At 55.4% G+C, this 16,174-nt stretch overlaps 1 protein-coding gene across 1 annotated transcript in view; it reads left to right on the top strand.

Annotated features, from left to right (window-relative positions):
* Window positions 1-16,174, top strand: part of LOC114911050 (complement C3-like) — a 49,790-nt gene that overhangs the window by 26,240 nt on the left and 7,376 nt on the right. Inside the window, exons 2-12 of the mRNA XM_029254015.1 lie at window positions 12,033-12,228; window positions 12,417-12,579; window positions 12,671-12,741; window positions 13,152-13,240; window positions 13,399-13,481; window positions 13,847-13,934; window positions 14,032-14,134; window positions 14,443-14,563; window positions 15,297-15,412; window positions 15,551-15,697; window positions 15,910-16,122. Of these exons, the coding sequence (XP_029109848.1) occupies window positions 12,033-12,228; window positions 12,417-12,579; window positions 12,671-12,741; window positions 13,152-13,240; window positions 13,399-13,481; window positions 13,847-13,934; window positions 14,032-14,134; window positions 14,443-14,563; window positions 15,297-15,412; window positions 15,551-15,697; window positions 15,910-16,122 (1,390 nt within the window). The remainder of the gene's footprint in view (window positions 1-12,032; window positions 12,229-12,416; window positions 12,580-12,670; window positions 12,742-13,151; window positions 13,241-13,398; window positions 13,482-13,846; window positions 13,935-14,031; window positions 14,135-14,442; window positions 14,564-15,296; window positions 15,413-15,550; window positions 15,698-15,909; window positions 16,123-16,174) is intronic.

The following is a 16,174-nucleotide window of genomic DNA, read 5'->3' as shown; positions in this document are numbered from 1 at the left end:
GTTTCAGCTTTCTGCGGGGCCGGCGCTGTGGCTTGCGCAGCAGCCAGACTTCAGCTGGGAGCGAGGGTTCGGGCTGGAGATAGGGTCAAGGCCGAAGCCTGGGCTATGGCTGGAGGTAGGGTTATGGCTGTAGCTAGGGTTAGGGTTCGGGTTAGGGCAAGTCCTGGAGCCCACCTAAGGGTTTCAGCTTTCTGCGGGGCTGGCGCTGTGGCTTGCGCAGCAGCCAGACTTCAGCTGGGAGCTAGGGTTCGGGCTGGAGATAGGGTCAAGGCCGGTGCCTGGGCTATGGCTTTAGGTAGGGTTAAGGCTGGAGCTAGGGTTAGGGTTCGGGCTCGGGCAAATCCTGGAGCCCACCTAAGAGTTTCAGCTGTCTGCGGGGCTGGCGCTGTGGCTTGCGCAGCAGCCAGACTTCCGCTGGGAGCTAGGGTTTGTGCTGGAGATAGGGTGAAGGCCGCAGCCTGGGCTATACCTGGAGCTAGGGTTAAGGCTGGAGCAAGGGTTAGGGTTTGGGCTAGAGCAAGTGCTGGAGCCCACCTAAGGGTTTCAGCTTGCTGCGGGGCCGGCGCTGTGGCTTGCACAGCAGCCAGACTTCAGCTGGGAGCTAGGGTTCGGGCTGGAGATAGGGTCAAGGCCGGAGCCTGGGCTATGGCTGGAGGTAGGATTAAGGCTGGAGCTAGGGTTAGGGTTTGGGCTCGGGCAAGTGCTGGAGCCCGCCTAAGGGTTTCAGCTTTCTGCGGGGCCGGCGTTGTGGCTTGCGCAGCAGCCAGAGTTCAGCTGGGAGCTAGGGTTCTTGCTGCAGATAGGGTCAAGGCCGGAGCCTGGGCTATACCTGGAGGTAGGTTGATGGCCGAGCTAGGGTTAGGGTTCGGGCTAGGGCAAGTGCTGGAGCCCGCCTAAGGGTTTCAGCTTTCTGCGGGGCCGGCGCTGTGGCTTGCGCAGCAGCCAGAGTTCAGCTGGGAGCTAGGGTTCGGGCTGGAGATAGGGTCAAGGCCGGAGCCTGGGCTATGGCTGGAGGTAGGGTTAAGGCTGGAGCTAGGGTTAGGGTTCGGGCTAGGGCAAGTGCTGGAGCCCGCCTAAGGGTTTCAGCTTTCTGCGGGGCCGGCGCTGTGGCTTGCGCAGCAGCCAGAGTTCAGCTGGGAGCTAGGGTTCGGGCTGGAGATAGGGTCAAGGCCGGAGCCTGGGCTATGGCTGGAGGTAGGGTTAAGGCTGGAGCTAGGGTTAGGGTTCAGGCTAGGGCAAGTGCTGGAGCCCGCCTAAGGGTTTCAGCTTTCTGCGGGGCCGGCGCTGTGGCTTGCGCAGCAGCCAGAGTTCAGCTGGGAGCTAGGGTTCGGGCTGGAGATAGGGTCAAGGCCGGAGCCTGGGCTATGGCTGGAGGTAGGGTTAAGGCTGGAGCTAGGGTTAGGGTTCGGGCTAGGGCAAGTGCTGGAGCCCGCCTAAGGGTTTCAGCTTTCTGCGGGGCCGGCGCTGTGCCTTGCACAGCAGCCAGAGTTCAGCTGGGAGCTAGGGTTCGGGGTGGAGATAGGGTCAAGGCCGGAGCCTGGGCTATGGCTGGAGGTAGGGTTAAGGCTGGAGCTAGGGTTAGGGTTCGGGCTAGGGCAAGTGCTGGAGCCCGCCTAAGGGTTTCAGCTTTCTGCGGGGCCGGCGCTGTGGCTTGCGCAGCAGCCAGAGTTCAGCTGGGAGCTAGGGTTCGGGCTGGAGATAGGGTCAAGGCCGGAGCCTGGGCTATGGCTGGAGGTAGGGTTAAGGCTGGAGCTAGGGTTAGGGTTCGGGCTAGGGCAAGTGCTGGAGCCCGCCTAAGGGTTTCAGCTTGCTGCGGGGCCGGCGCTGTGGCTTGCGCAGCAGCCAGACTTCAGCTGGGAGCGAGGGTTCGGGCTGGAGATAGGGTCAAGGCCGAAGCCTGCGCTATGGCTGGATCTGGGGTTAAGGCTGGATCTAGGGTTAGGGTTTGGGCTAGGGCAAGTGCTGGAGCCCGCCTAAGGGTTTCAGCTTTCTGCGGGGCCGGCGTTGTGGCTTGCGCAGCAGCCAGAGTTCAGCTGGGAGCTAGGGTTCTTGCTGCAGATAGGGTCATGGCCGGAGCCTGGGCTATGGCTGGAGGTAGGGTTAAGGCTGCAGCTAGGGTTAGGGTTCGGGCTTGGGCAAATGCTGGAGCCCACCTAAGAGTTTCCGCTTTCTGCGGGGCTGGCGCTGTGGCTTGCGCAGCAGCCAGACTTCCGCTGGGAGCTAGGGTTTGTGCTGGAGATAGGGTGAAGGCCGCAGCCTTGGCTATACTTGGAGCTAGGGTTAAGGCTGGATCTAGGGTTCGGGTTTGGGCTAGGGCAAGTGCTGGAGCCCGCCTAAGGGTTTCAGCTTTCTGCGGGGCCGGCGCTGTGGCTTGCGCAGCAGCCAGAGTTCAGCTGGGAGCTAGGGTTCGGGCTGGAGATAGGGTCAAGGCCGGAGCCTGGGCTATGGCTGGAGGTAGGGTTAAGGCTGGAGCTAGGGTTAGGGTTCGGGCTAGGGCAAGTGCTGGAGCCCGCCTAAGGGTTTCAGCTTTCTGCGGGGCCGGCGCTGTGGCTTGCGCAGCAGCCAGAGTTCAGCTGGGAGCTAGGGTTCGGGCTGGAGATAGGGTCAAGGCCGGAGCCTGGGCTATGGCTGGAGGTAGGGTTAAGGCTGGAGCTAGGGTTAGGGTTCGGGCTAGGGCAAGTGCTGGAGCCCGCCTAAGGGTTTCAGCTTGCTGCGGGGCCGGCGCTGTGGCTTGCGCAGCAGCCAGAGTTCAGCTGGGAGCTAGGGTTCGGGCTGGAGATAGGGTCAAGGCCGAGCCTGGGCTATGGCTGGAGGTAGGGTTAAGGCCGGAGCTAGGGTTAGGGTTCGGGCTAGGGCAAGTGCTGGAGCCCGCCTAAGGGTTTCAGCTTTCTGCGGGGCCGGCGCTGTGGCTTGCGCAGCAGCCAGAGTTCAGCTGGGAGCTAGGGTTCGGGCTGGAGATAGGGTCAAGGCCCGAGCCTGGGCTATGGCTGGAGGTAGGGTTAAGGCTGGAGCTAGGGTTAGGGTTCGGGCTAGGGCAAGTGCTGGAGCCCGCCTAAGGGTTTCAGCTTTCTGCGGGGCCGGCGCTGTGGCTTGCGCAGCAGCCAGAGTTCAGCTGGGAGCTAGGGTTCGGGCTGGAGATAGGGTCAAGGCCGGAGCCTGGGCTATGGCTGGAGGTAGGGTTAAGGCTGGAGCTAGGGTTAGGGTTCGGGCTAGGGCAAGTGCTGGAGCCCGCCTAAGGGTTTCAGCTTTCTGCGGGGCCGGCGCTGTGGCTTGCGCAGCAGCCAGAGTTCAGCTGGGAGCTAGGGTTCGGGCTGGAGATAGGGTCAAGGCCGGAGCCTGGGCTATGGCTGGAGGTAGGGTTAAGGCTGGAGCTAGGGTTAGGGTTCGGGCTAGGGCAAGTGCTGGAGCCCGCCTAAGGGTTTCAGCTTTCTGCGGGGCCGGCGCTGTGGCTTGCGCAGCAGCCAGAGTTCAGCTGGGAGCTAGGGTTCGGGCTGGAGATAGGGTCAAGGCCGGAGCCTGGGCTATGGCTGGAGGTAGGGTTAAGGCTGGAGCTAGGGTTAGGGTTCGGCTAGGGCAAGTGCTGGAGCCCGCCTAAGGGTTTCAGCTTTCTGCGGGGCCGGCGCTGTGGCTTGCGCAGCAGCCAGAGTTCAGCTGGGAGCTAGGGTTCGGGCTGGAGATAGGGTCAAGGCCGGAGCCTGGGCTATGGCTGGAGGTAGGGTTAAGGCTGGAGCTAGGGTTAGGGTTCGGGCTAGGGCAAGTGCTGGAGCCCGCCTAAGGGTTTCAGCTTTCTGCGGGGCCGGCGCTGTGGCTTGCGCAGCAGCCAGACTTCAGCTGGGAGCTAGGGTTCGGGCTGGAGATAGGGTCAAGGCCGGAGCCTGGGCTATGGCTTTAGGTAGGGTTAAGGCTGTAGCTAGGGTTAGGGTTCGGGTTAGGGCAAGTCCTGGAGCCCACCTAAGGGTTTCAGCTTTCTGCGGGGCTGGCGCTGTGGCTTGCGCAGCAGCCAGACTTCCGCTGGGAGCGAGGGTTTGTGCTGGAGATAGGGTGAAGGCCGCAGCCTGGGCTATACCTGGAGCTAGGGTTAAGGCTGGAGCAAGGGTTAGGGTTTGGGCTAGGGCAAGTGCTGGAGCCCACCTAAGGGTTTCAGCTTGCTGCGGGGCCGGCGCTGTGGCTTGCGCAGCAGCCAGACTTCAGCTGGGAGCGAGGGTTCGGGCTGGAGATAGGGTCAAGGCCGAAGCCTGCGCTATGGCTGGATCTGGGGTTAAGGCTGGATCTAGGGTTAGGGTTTGGGCTAGGGCAAGTGCTGGAGCCCGCCTAAGGGTTTCAGCTTTCTGCGGGGCCGGCGTTGTGGCTTGCGCAGCAGCCAGAGTTCAGCTGGGAGCTAGGGTTCGGGCTGCAGATAGGGTCATGGCCGGAGCCTGGGCTATGGCTGGAGGTAGGGTTAAGGCTGCAGCTAGGGTTAGGGTTCGGGCTTAGGGCAAAGTGCTGGAGCCCACCTAAGAGTTTCCGCTTTCTGCGGGGCTGGCGCTGTGGCTTGCGCAGCAGCCAGAGTTCAGCTGGGAGCTAGGGTTCGGGCTGGAGATAGGGTCAAGGCCGGAGCCTGGGCTATAGCTTGGAGCTAGGGTTAAGGCTGGATCTAGGGTTAGGGTTCGGGCTAGGGCAAGTGCTGGAGCCCGCCTAAGGGTGTCAGCTTTCTGCGGGGCCGGCGCTGTGGATTGCCGCAGCAGCCAGAGTTCAGCTGGGAGCTAGGGTTCGGGCTGGAGATAGGGTCAAGGCCGGAGCCTGGGCTATGGCTGGAGGTAGGGTTAAGGCTGGAGCTAGGGTTAGGGTTCGGGCTCGGGCAAATGCTGGAGCCCACCTAAGGGTTTCAGCTTTCTGCGGGGCCGGCGCTGTGGCTTGCGCAGCAGCCAGACTTCAGCTGGGAGCGAGGGTTCGGGCTGGAGATACGGTGAAGGCTGGAGCCTGGGCTATGGCTGGAGGTAGGGTTAAGGCTGGAGCTAGGGTTAGGGTTCGGGCTCGGGCAAATGCTGGAGCCCACCTATGGGTTTCAGCTTGCTGCGGGGCCGGCGCTGTGGATTGCGCAGCAGCCAGACTGCAGCTGGGAGCTAGGGTTCGGGCTGGAGATAGGGTCAAGGCCGCAGCCTGGGCTTTTCCTGGAGGTAGGGTTAAGGCTGGAGCTAGGGTTAGGGTTCGGGCTTGGGCAAATGCTGGAGCCCACCTAAGAGTTTCAGCATTCTGCGGGGCCGGCGCTGTGGCTTGCGCAGCAGCCAGACTTCAGCTGGGAGCTAGGGTTTGGGCTGGAGATAGGGTCAAGGCCCGAGCCTTGGCTGTACCCGAATGTAGGGTTATGTCTGGAGCTAGGGTTAGGGTTCGGGTTAGGGCAAGTCCTGGAGCCCGCCTAAGGGTTTCAGCTTTCTGCGGGGCCGGCGCTGTGGCTTGCGCAGCAGCCAGACTTCAGCTGGGTGCTAGGATTCGGGATGGAGATAGGGTCAAGGCCGGAGGCTGGGCTATGGCTGGAGGTAGGGTTACGATTCGGGCTCGGGCAAATGCTGGAGCCCACCTAAATGTTTCAGCTTTCTGCGGGGCCGGCGCTGTGGCTTGCGCAGCAGCCAGACTTCAGCTGGGAGCTAGGGTTCTTGCTGGAGATACGGTCAAGGCCGGAGCCTGGGCTATTGCTGGAGCCTGGGCTATACCTGGAGCTAGGGTTAAGGCTGGAGCAAGGGTTAGGGTTCGAGCTCTGGCAAATGCTGGAGCCCACCTAAATGTTTCAGCTTTCTGCGGGGCCGGCGCTGTGGCTTGCGCAGCAGCCAGAGTTCAGCTGGGAGCTAGGGTTCGGGCTGGAGATAGGGTCAAGGCCGGAGCCTGGGCTATGGCTGGAGGTAGGGTTAAGGCTGGAGCTAGGGTTAGGGTTCGGGCTTGGGAAAGTGCTGGAGCCCGCCTAAGGGTTTCAGCTTTCTGCGGGGCCGGCGCTGTGGCTTGCGCAGCAGCCAGAGTTCAGCTGGGAGCTAGGGTTCGGGCTGGAGATAGGGTCAAGGCCGGAGCCTGGGCTATGGCTGGAGGTAGGGTTAAGGCTGGAGCTAGGGTTAGGGTTCGGGCTAGGGCAAGTGCTGGAGCCCGCCTAAGGGTTTCAGCTTTCTGCGGGGCCGGCGCTGTGGCTTGCGCAGCAGCCAGAGTTCAGCTGGGAGCTAGGGTTCGGGCTGGAGATAGGGTCAAGGCCGGAGCCTGGGCTATGGCTGGAGGTAGGGTTAAGGCTGGAGCTAGGGTTAGGGTTCGGGCTAGGGCAAGTGCTGGAGCCCGCCTAAGGGTTTCAGCTTTTTGCGGGGCCGGCGCTGTGGCTTGCGCAGCAGCCAGAGTTCAGCTGGGAGCTAGGGTTCGGGCTGGAGATAGGGTCAAGGCTGGAGCCTGGGCTATGGCTGGAGGTAGGGTTAAGGCTGGAGCTAGGGTTAGGGTTCGGGCTAGGGCAAGTGCTGGAGCCCGCCTAAGGGTTTCAGCTTTTTGCGGGGCCGGCGCTGTGGCTTGCGCAGCAGCCAGAGTTCAGCTGGGAGCTAGGGTTCGGGCTGGAGATAGGGTCAAGGCCGGAGCCTGGGCTATGGCTGGAGGTAGGGTTAAGGCTGGAGCTAGGGTTAGGGTTCGGGCTAGGGCAAGTGCTGGAGCCCGCCTAAGGGTTTCAGCTTTCTGCGGGGCCGGCGCTGTGGCTTGCGCAGCAGCCAGAGTTCAGCTGGGAGCTAGGGTTCGGGCTGGAGATAGGGTCAAGGCCGGAGCCTGGGCTATGGCTGGAGGTAGGGTTAAGGCTGGAGCTAGGGTTAGGGTTCGGGCTAGGGCAAATGCTGGAGCCGTCCTAAATGTTTCAGCTTTCTGCGGGGCCGGCGCTGTGGCTTGCGCAGCAGCCAGAGTTCAGCTGGGAGCTAGGGTTCGGGCTGGAGATAGGGTCAAGGCCACAGCCTGGGCTATACCTGGAGCTAGGGTTAAGGCTGGATCTACGGTTAGGGTTCGGGCTTGGGAAAGTGCTGGAGCCCGCCTAAGGGTTTCAGCTTTCTGCGGGGCCGGCGCTGTGCCTTGCGCAGCAGCCAGAGTTCAGCTGGGAGCTAGGGTTCGGGGTGGAGATAGGGTCAAGGCCGGAGCCTGGGCTATGGCTGGAGGTAGGGTTAAGGCTGGAGCTAGGGTTAGGGTTCGGGCTTGGGCAAATGCTGGAGCCCACCTAAGAGTTTCCGCTTTCTGCGGGGCCGGCGCTGTGGCTTGCGCAGCAGCCAGACTTCAGCTGGGAGCTAGGGTTTGTGCTGGAGATAGGGTCAAGGCCGCAGCCTTGGCTATACCTGGAGCTAGGGTTAAGGCTGGATCTAGGGTTAGGGTTTGGGCTAGGACTAGTGCTGGAGCCCGCCTAAGGGTGTCAGCTTTCTGCGGGGCCGGCGCTGTGGATTCCGCAGCAGCCAGAGTTCAGCTGGGAGCCAGGGTTCGGGCTGGAGATAGGGTCAAGGCCGGAGCCTGGGCTATGGCTGGAGGTAAGGTTAAGGCTGGAGCTAGGGTTAGGGTTCGGGCTCGGGCAAGTGCTGGAGCCCGCCTAAGGGTTTCAGCTTGCTAGCGGGGCCGGCGCTGTGGCTTGCGCAGCAGCCAGACTTCAGCTGGGAGCTAGGGTTCGGGCTGGAGATAGGGTCAAGGCCGGAGCCTGGGCTATGGCTGGAGGTAGGGTTAAGGCTGGAGCTAGGGTTAGGGTTCGGGCTAGGGCAAGTGCTGGAGCCCGCCTAAGGGTTTCAGCTTGCTGCGGGGCCGGCGCTGTGGCTTGCGCAGCAGCCAGACTTCAGCTGGGAGCTAGGGTTTGGGCTGAAGGTAGGGTCAAGGCCGGAGCCTTGGCTGTACCCGAATGTAGGGTTAAGGCTGGAGATAGGGTTAGGGTTCGGGCTAGGGCAAGTGCTGGAGCCCGCCTAAGGGTTTCAGCTTTCTGCGGGGCTGGCGCTGTGGCTTGCGCAGCAGCCAGACTTCAGCTGGGAGCTAGGGTTCGGGATGGAGCCTGGGCTATGGCTTTAGGTAGGGTTAAGGCTGGAGCAAGGGTTAGGGTTCGGGCTAGGGCAAATGCTGGAGCCCACCTATGGGTTTCAGCTTTCTGCGGGGCCGGCGCTGTGGATTGCGCAGCAGCCAGACTTCAGCTGGGAGCTTGGGTTCGGGCTGGAGATAGGGTCAAGGCCGGAGCCTGGGCTATGGCTGGAGGTAGGGTCAAGGCTGGATCTAGGGTTAGGGGTTGGGTTCGGGCAAATGCTGGAGCCCACCTAAGGGTTTCAGCTTTCTGCGGGGCCGGCGCTGTGGCTTGTGCAGCAGCCAGACTTCAGCTGGGAGCTAGGGTTCGGGCTGGAGATAGGGTCAAGGCCGGAGCCTTGGCTGTACCCGAATGTAGGGTTATGGCTGGAGCTAGGGTTAGGGTTCGGTCTAGGGCGAGTGCTGGAGCCCGCCTAAGGGTTTCAGCTTTCTGCGGGGCCGGCGCTGTGGCTTGCGCAGCAGCCAGACTTCAGCTGGGAGCTAGGGTTCGGGCTGGAGATAGGGTCAAGGCCGGAGCCTGGGCTATGGCTTTAGGTAGGGTTAAGGCTGGAGCTAGGGTTAGGGTTCGGGCTAGGGCAAGTGCTGGAGCCCGCCTAAGGGTTTCAGCTTTCTGCGGGGCTGGCGCTGTTTCTTGCGCAGTAGCCAGAGTTCAGCTGGGAGCTAGTCTGCGGGGTGCTGGTTCGGCAGGTGTTGCACCGGTTATTGCGTCACCACCTGTTTGTGAAAACGGAAAAATGCCTGTTCCACCAGGACCAGGTCTTGTTCTTGGGATTTGTCCTGAGCAAAGAAGGAGTGGCCAGGGAGATGGGTAAGGTACGGGCCGTAACCCAATGGCCCCATCAAACCACAGTGAAAGCCTTACAGAGGTTCTTGGGGTTTACTAATTTTACCGTTGCTTCATATGGAATTACAGTACCATTGCTGCCCCGCTTACACCTTTGACCACAGGTAAGAGCCCCCATCTCATCTGGATGGACATTGCCCAGCAGGCCTTTGAATCCCTGAAGAGGCACTTCACCTCAATGCCCGTCCTCTGACATTCAGATCCAACTCTACATTCGTCGCGGAGTTGGACACTTCGGAGAGGAGGGTAGATGCGGTGTTATTTCAACGACAGGGGAACCCTGCCAAATTATACCCATGCACATTTTTTTTCACGGAAAATGTCCCAAGCCAAGTGGAATTATGACATTGGCAACTGGAATTACTGGCTATCAAGTTGGCCCTTGAGGAATGGAGACATTAGCTCGAGGGGGTTGTGCATCCTTTCGTTATGCTGACAGATCATAAGAATTTAGAATACCTCCAAACGGCTCCGTGCCTAAATCCCCTTCAAGCCAGGTGGGCCCTTTTCTTTACTAGGTTTAATGTCACTGTGACTTACAGACCCAGCAATAAAAACACGAAGGCAGATGCCCTGTCCCGGATGCATGAACGAGTCCCTGTCCCTTAGGCCACTGAGGCCATCTTGCCCAAGCCTTGTGTAATAGCCCCCATCCAATGGCACTTTCTCCAAGACCTCCACTGAGCCCAAGAAACAGAGCTGGGACTTCCTGAGAAGCCTGCAGGGAAACTGTACGTCCCAACTAGCATGCAACCCACTTTCCTACAGTGGGCGCATGACCACCCTGCTTCCAGACACCCAGGCATCAGCAAGACCCAGTCCCTCCTCCAAAAACAATTCTGGTGGCTTTCCCTCTGAGAAGATGTCATGGACTTCATCCAAGCTTGTGCAACCTGTGCCCAAGTCAAATCCTCAACCCAGAAATCTGCAAGGCTCTTCAAACCCTTGCCCTTGCCAACCCATCCCTGGTCCCATATCACCATAGATTTTCTTGTAGACCTTCCAAGTTCGGACAGTAAGGCCACAGTACTCACCATAATTGACCGGCTCTCCAAGGTGTGTCATCTTGTTCCTCATCGCAAACTCACTACAGCCCTATAAACTGCAGAACTTCTCTTCCACCCCATCTTCCTCCTCTCTGGCTTACCAGGAGACATCATGTCAGACCACGGGCCACAATTCATATCCTGAGTATGGAGGGCCTTCTAGCAAAGGTTAGGGGCATTGGTGAGTCTAATGTCATGCTATCATCCTCAGGCGAATGAGCAAGTTGAGTGCCTCCATCAGGACATCAGCCAACAAACAACAACAATGGATGAGGTACTTACCATGGGCTGAATATGCCCACAACTCACTGACCCATACGTCCACAGGGCTCTGTCCTTTCTGGTGTGTCCGAGGGTATCAACCCCCTTTTTTTCTGTGGCATCCCAACTCAAGTGATGTACCAGCAGTCGATGCCTGGTAGCAGGAAGGTGTAGAGACCTAGCAGACAGTTCAAGCGCATCTAGTAAGGAGCAGCAAAGGGGTCAAGCAACAAGCGGATCGCTACTGGTGTCCCCTCTCCTTCATGCTAGAACAGAAGGTCTGATTTTCTGCGAAAGTCTCCGGTTGAACTCCCAGCAAAGAAACTCAGTCCTAGATCCATTGGTCCCTTTTAAGGTTCTCCGACGTGTCACCCTTGTGTTCTGTCGACTCCAGCTGCACCCACACCTACACGTGCACCCAACCTTTCACATTTCCCTCCTCAAGCTCTGTACCACATCCTTGCACCAACCCTCAGACACCACGCTACCGCATCCCATACAGGCCTATGCGGTACATGAACTCCTGGACTCCCACCAGGGGGGGATTGCAGTATTTGGTTGACTACCATTATGGCGGTTATGGGCCTGAGGAAAGGTGTTGGGTGCCTGCCCATGACATCTTGGACCCGGTGTTGATCTCATCGTTTCACGGGGACCACCCAGATCAATCAACACCCAGGCCCTGGGGGCGTCCTCCTAACCATCATGGAGTGGCCAGTGCCACTCGTGGAGGTGGGGTACTGTCACGCCCCCCGCTCCCACACAACCAGAGATGTCTGTGGCTGATCAAGGAACGGGAGTATTAAGGGCTACTCCGGACACAACGGATCGCGGAACCTACCGTTCAGTGTACTACGACCACTGCGTGCAACCCCGTCCTCCTTGACTCCCTCCGTGTTCCTTCTTCCTTTGCTCATCTGCCTCTGTCTCATCTCCCCGGTTTTCTGACTCTCAGCTCATTTCCTGACGATGTCTTTTGGATCTTCCCTGAAACCACGTTTGCTCCTTGGTGACCCTTTGCCTGTTTTTCGGACTACAAGATTTCGCCTGCCCCTTTGAATAAACACTTGAGCACCTGCAATTGGGTCCGTCACCTCTCTCCATGGGGAAATCAGGGCAGTTGCACTCAAGATTTTCCCTCACACCTTGACTTCTTCATTCGCTCATTCTATCACTCAATAATAATAATAATAATAACAATAATAATAATAGTGATAATGATGATACTTCCGCGCCCGCACCACAATCAGTGCTTTGGGTGATACTGAGTATTCACTTCACTTTACACTGTGAAATAAATAAAACACCTGCATGGGGATTCACCCTTGCCCTGGGTGTGTAATCATCTCTCACACACACATTGACTGAAACCGCTTGACCCAAGCAAGGTCACAGCGAGCCAGAGCCTAACCAGGCAATTTAGGGCATAAGGGGACACACCCCCCGGTGTGTAATCATGTTACACATAATTAACTAACTAAAAAAACAATTCAAATAATTTAAAAATTGGCATTGTTCCTGCGGGGGGTGCGGTGGTGCAGTGGGTTGGACCAGGTCCTGCTCTCCAGTGGGTCTGGGGTTCGAGTCCCGCTTGGGGTGCCTTGCGACGGACTGGCGTCCCATCCTGGGTGTGTCCCCTCCCCCTTCAGCCTTATGCCCTGTGTTGCCGGGTTAGGCTCCGGTTCCCCGCGACCCCGTCTGGGACAAGCGGTTCAGAGAGTGTGTGTGTGTGTGTGTGCATTGTTCCTAATTTGTCCTCTCGTGGTTTGAGGGCTCCTCGATCATCTTTCGCATGCTTCCTTCATTCAGTCGACACCCTCTACTCCACGGTGAGTATGTCTCATTTCTTTCAACAGCTACATCATGAGTGCGCCGAACATGCTGCGAGTGGGCAGCAAGGAGAACGTGTTTGTGGAGGCACAGGAGTACACTGGAGCACCCGTTGAAGTTACCATCACGGCAAAAGAATTCCCGGCAAAACTACTAGAGTTTCTGAACCACAAAGTCACACTGAACTCTGACAACAGCTACCAGGCCCTGCAGGAGATCATGGTACACATTCCCACTTTTACCACACTTTCACTACATGGAAGGAGACATGTCCAGTTAATTCTCCAGCTTCCAGTTTGTCATAACATGGTTTGTTTTGTAGTGATTTCCCATGTAACACTTTTAGTGAGGCTTCTGTGTTCAAGTGCGCTCCTTCCTGTTTTTCTTAACACTTCTCGCTCTCTCTTTAGCTCAAAGAAGATTTCTTTGACAAGGATTCCAATAAAAAGCAGTTTGTCTACCTGGAAGCAAAGTTCCCGCAACATACGCTGCAGAAAGTTGTTCTCCTCTCTTTCCAATCGGGATTCATTTTTGTTCAGACTGATAAGACCATCTACACACCCACCAGCAAAGGTTGGACTGTCTGCTAAATAGACCTCGATAAACAGAAATCACTGACACGTTTGTGTGCGGAAGCATTAATCTGAATGTGTGTGTGTTCCAGTTCATTACAGACTCTTCACCACAAACCCCAGCATTGAGCCTATTGAAAATGGTGTTTCTGTCGAGATGATGGTAAGAGATCCATATTCTGTGTTATGGACGTGACACGAGTCCAGGTTACGTTACTGATGATGCGTTCAGATGAATCACAAGCGTGATATAAACCTGGATTCATCTGAACCTTAATAAAAGGGATCATTAGTGATTTGAATTTTCGCATTAATGATATACAATATGTACTTGTAAACTGGGTGTCACAGAAAACAAATGTAATGTGGAGAGAAGGAGATGGTGAGTTGGATGGATTCCACATGTATTTACTGGGACAAGCCAACTGAGGCTCCTCATGACAGAAAGAATGGCAAAAGTTGGATCTGCGACCTTTTAGCACACGTCCCCGAACGCAAAATGATCCAGTAGCTTTTCTCTGTGGACTTTTTCCTTTTTCTGTCCTGAAAAACCCTCTTCTTGTTGTCATTTAGACCCCAGATGGAATAATAGTTTTCAGAGACCAAGTGTTTCCAAATAAAGGAGTTCAGTCTGGAGTGTATGAGCTGCCGGAGGTCGTCAGGTCTGTTCTGGAAGCCACAGACGCATTTTATTTATAAGGATGAATCACAACAATTTTGATTATCGTCATTTTAATTAAATTTTTCAAGCAAAATGAATTCCTTCATCATCTGCTTGTGCTGCCTACTGCAGTGACACCTGACCTCTGTCCTGTTGTAGTGTGGGAACATGGAAGGTGGTGGCCAAATTCCAAAAAACACCACAAAGAAACTTCACTTATGAATTTGAAGTCAAGGAATATGGTGAGACTGTAGTCATTCCCATGCGCTGTACATTTATTCCGCTCTCACCTTTGCTCATTTAAAATGTTAGGTTTGTACACTTGTATCTTACTTGCAATGATTTACCTATTTATACTGCAAGGCCGTTTTCATCGTACCTGTTCAAGATATGTACCTTGGCCAAGGGGTCTACAGTAGAAGCAGAGATTCCTCCGATTTTACTGTAAAGACTACACTACCTGATGACCCCAGCTGGTGCATGAAACACAAGAGTGCATAATATAAGAAAAGATTTTTAAAAAGTAAATACAAAATACTTTTAGTAGTTGGTGGTAAACAGTGGCTGCTTTAGTCACATGAGCTCTGTCTTTCTCTAAATATTGTAGTGCTGCCAACCTTTGAAATCAAACTGATACCAAGACAGTCCTTCTTCTACGTAGACGACAGAGAACTGACTGTCGACATCACTGCCAAGTAAGCTAAGATTGTACATTTTTTCCTTTTCTGTCAGTTAGTCTATACCCTCGCGCTATTATGACAACTTGCTTTCAATCTCCTCATGTGTCCGAAGGTACCTGTATGGGAAGGACGTGACTGGGAAAGCATTTGTGGTGTTCGGCGTGATGACTCAAGAAGGCAAGAAGAGTTTCCCAGGTTCTCTTCAGAGAGTGGATGTGAGTTTTTCTCTTCCTCCCATTATCCGTATCCATCCACAGCCGTACAGTCCCCAGTAACACCCCCTGCCAGTTGCCTTGAACATACTGTACTTGGTCATGCAAGAGGACAAACTGGAGGAGGGGAAAATCTTTCTGAGCTAACTGCTGAAAGCTTGCAGACAAACTGGAGGTGCCTGTGAGAAGATTGCGTATTGGTCAGCTAAGGAAGCTGGGTCGCCTGCAGCCCACCCTCCTTGGTAAATCAAGGTTAGTTGTGAAATGTCAGCCCTGTTGAGAATCTTGAGTTTCCTTTCTTATGTATGCAGATCATCGAAGGGAAGGGCACGGCTACCCTGAAACGAGAGCACATTGTGCAGATCAGTCCAGACATCAACCAGCTTCTAGGGCTACCCATCTATGTGACAGTCAACGTTTTGACAAGAACCGGTAAGACCGCAGTTCCCCCACACAGTAGGTTCTTTTTCTAAATAGCATTACTTCTGTTGTGAAATCTAAATGAAGAGCGACATTACTACACTAGAAATAATGGGCTTTGAGAGGAAGGCAGCCACTGGTCTGAACCGCTTGTCCAATACGGGGTCGCGGAGAGCCGGAGCCTAATCCGGCAACAGAGGGCGTAAGGGGGAGGGGACACATCAAGGACAGGACGCCAGTCCGTCTCAATGCACCCCAAGCGGGACTTGAACCCCAGACCCACCGGAGAGCAGGACCCAGTCCAACCCACTGCGCCAGCAGCCACTGGCGAACCGCAAAGTTTATTTGTTCTCTCAGCTTCTTTCCATGGGGTTTTTTTCTTTTGTTTTCCTCTCCTCAGCTGACACATGGCTTACCTGAGAAAATTGCCTTAGCAAACTTCCTTTTTCATTTTGACTTTGCTCTCAACTGTATTTGCTTCATTGTTCAGCACTTTCTGTCACTTAGTGGAGAAGAGCATGTTATAAAAAATGAGTTCAACTGAATTGACTGATGTTGCATTTTGATTGCACAGTTGACCAGGTCCTGACTGTAATTTGAAAGCATGCAGTCTCCATCCATGTCGGTTGTTGTCACATGATGACTATGTAGGGAGCTCTGCCATTGGAGCCTGCTATGAGAAGGGATTGTACTTTACCCGTATTGTGGGTCACGTGATGAAAGACATCTTCCTCCTGTGTCAAAGGCACTGAAATGGTGGAGGGGGAGAAGACAGGAATCCTTATAGTGACCTCACCCTACACCATTCACTTCAAGAAAACTCCCAAGTTCTTCAAACCAGGGATGCCATTTGACATTGCGGTACTCTTGCCATGATATCCGTAATAGCTTGAAGTTTCTAGCTCTTATAATAATTCTAGCAGCTGTAATTTACCTAATACCGGACAATGAGATGGTTTTGCACAGGGTAATGACCTCTCCTCTTGTTTGCCTTGAAAGGTCTATGTGACAAATCCAGATGACAGTCCTGCTGCAGGCATCAGACTAAAGGCAACGCCTGGACCTGTGCATGGTGTTACTAAGGCCAATGGTATGGCCAGGCTAACTGTAAATACTGGTGGCCAGGTTGCAGACCTGCAAATCACAGTGAGTCTGAGACGCTTTAATCCAGGTTAACAGTTAGATTCAAAACTAGCCAACACAACTATCGATAACCACATAAGGATTGATGCTGATAATATTAATGAGTTGAGGACCACTTACAACACTCATTGTTTTTGCAGTTGTTACACAGCACTTGAGACCAGAGGTGAAAATTGTAATAAAATCTTATAGGAAGTATTTTCTATTTTTTTCAGATTCAAACTGAGATGCCAGCTCTGTCACCCAATCGTCAAGCTCAGCAGACAATGGTTGCCAAACCCTACCAGACATACAAGAACACAAAGAACTACCTGCACATTGGGATCCAGGCAACTGAGCTGGAAATTGGAGACAATTTGCAGGTCAATCTGAATTTGGCAAATGACAATCCAGGGGTCCAGAATGAAATCACCCAGTTCACATACCTGGTACGTAGTTGAGTTGTTTCCTTCACTGAGCTATACATGAGACATGTGCATG

This window comes from Scleropages formosus, chromosome 1, assembly GCF_900964775.1.
Source record: "Scleropages formosus chromosome 1, fSclFor1.1, whole genome shotgun sequence".
Lineage (NCBI taxonomy): Eukaryota > Metazoa > Chordata > Actinopteri > Osteoglossiformes > Osteoglossidae > Scleropages > Scleropages formosus.
The sequence above is the reverse complement of the archived record's forward strand: the minus strand, read 5'-3'. Positions and strand labels throughout refer to the sequence as shown.